This window comes from Cariama cristata, unplaced genomic scaffold (assembly GCF_000690535.1).
Source record: "Cariama cristata isolate BGI_N322 unplaced genomic scaffold, ASM69053v1 scaffold14119, whole genome shotgun sequence".
Lineage (NCBI taxonomy): Eukaryota > Metazoa > Chordata > Aves > Cariamiformes > Cariamidae > Cariama > Cariama cristata.
Window position 1 is genome coordinate 82128 of NW_009637522.1, and position 1743 is coordinate 83870.

Sequence of the window (1743 nt, forward strand, 5' to 3'; positions counted from 1 at the left end):
TTTCTATGCGCCAAGAATAGGCCACCACAGTTCCTTAACATCTGTTGAAACATCAGGCTTCTCCTGACCGGAGCCCTGGAGCGTGCCTTTCCTAAGAGCTGAGACAAACCAGCCTCTCTTACTTCACTACTGCCTGCTATAGCCATGCTAACTGGTTTATGGCCCAGGACAGTGAATGCCTAGCCCCAAATGCCGCTAACTCCTGTAGATGCCAGCAGAAGTTGAGGCGATGGAGCACGTTGCAAACTGTGGCCTGTAAAGCTTAACCCAAGACTGGATTTTAGTAAATCCCACAGCTGGCATCTCTTTCGAAGGGATTTACTGTGAGCAAGTGGCACTTCCTTATGTCTCTATTCTGCCAAAGCGAAGAGGCGGAGGAGAGAAAAGGGTGGGTGTTTTGCTGTTGCAAATGCAAACATTTGAGGAGATCTGAGGCGTGGACTCCTTGGCTTTGTCTGCAAGTGCGCAGACTTCCACTCAAGTTGAGATGACTGCAAGCAGATGAGCGGCTTGGGGCACCTAGGCTGAAGTCTCCAGCTCCTCACTGCCCTGAAAAACCCTTCATTGTCATACATGAGGGAAGCACGTCTCTCTCCAAAAGCAATGCTCAACATTTTTCAGCAGCAACGTAATTGTTTCACGAGCTGGCAAAAAGATGCAGCTGAATTAAAAAGTCCTAATGGCAGGGAAAATTTTATGGCGAAAGGCTGGTCTGCGTTGTTTGCAGATATTACTAAGAGAGAAATTTTCCGTGTTCTCCCCTAAGGTTAAACAGTAAAATGAAAAACTGTAAAGTAAGGGTAGGAAAGTTGCCAAAAAGGGGAGGCGTTGAGAGGGAGGAAAGAAAACTTCGCCATTTTATAGATGCAGAGCCTTAAATAAAACTCAAAGCTTTCAATCTGCTGAGGCCCAAGTGTGGGACCGAGATCTGACGTGAGAGACACTACGGTTAAAAGAGGAAGGGAAATTTTAATGGTTATGATGTGCTTTCTTTTTGCAGAAATAACTTTACTGGCTGCTCGCTCAGCTTCAGAAGGCTCACTTGGGCCATAAGTGGTTTGTTTGAATTGTTTGTCGTAGGAAAGAAAGCCTTTGTCACCAGTGCAAAGTGGAAAGGGTACTTACCTCCAGAAAGCACCTTGAGATTGTGCACTGCTTGAAAAAAGCCACTGCCCGGTTATGAGCATAAAGATGTGCCGTTACTCCGGGTTTGAGTGAGGCCTTGGCCTCTCACACCGAAGGATAACAATTTCAGTAAATATACGGTACGCCCCCCAAAAGGATATAGGAGAATTACCTTAAAGTGTGGTTCTGTGTAGTAACAGAGATGTCCAAGAGTGGGCTTTCGGTCACGTCGCTTCCGTACATGCCAGAATTTAGCCAAGCTGAGCGGGCTCGTCTCTTCTTCTTCTCTTGTTCCTTACGTTTTCCAGGCTTTGCTTTCTTTTTCTTCCCCGATACCTTCAGGGGCTGCTCCTTGTAGGTCTGTGATTTGTTTGTCTCCTGAGTTAGGTATCTGCCCTCATCTTCACTGCCAAATCGGACAGGGTAGTTCTTCGTGTTGGTAGCAGGCTTGGGGTTAGGTGAAACCTCCGAAGTTGCACGGATTTCTGCAGTGTTGACACCTTCAATTAAATTTTGAAGGAATATTCTTCTTCGTAAGTCTTGGATTGACTTGCCCTTGTCATGCAATAGCTGGTGCTCTGATACAGCCCGTTTGCTAAAGAAAGAGAAGGGGGGGGG

At 46.6% G+C, this 1743-nt stretch overlaps 1 protein-coding gene across 1 annotated transcript in view; it reads right to left on the reverse strand.

The window, feature by feature from the left end:
* The window catches only part of PTHLH (parathyroid hormone-like hormone), a gene marked incomplete at its 5' end in the record, with an annotated part of 4909 nt that extends 3189 nt beyond the window's left edge, over window positions 1–1720 (reverse strand). Inside the window, one exon of the mRNA XM_009708373.1 lies at window positions 1298–1720. Within this exon, the coding sequence (XP_009706675.1) occupies window positions 1298–1720 (423 nt within the window). The remainder of the gene's footprint in view (window positions 1–1297) is intronic.
* Window positions 1721–1743: the final 23 nt, after the last annotated feature.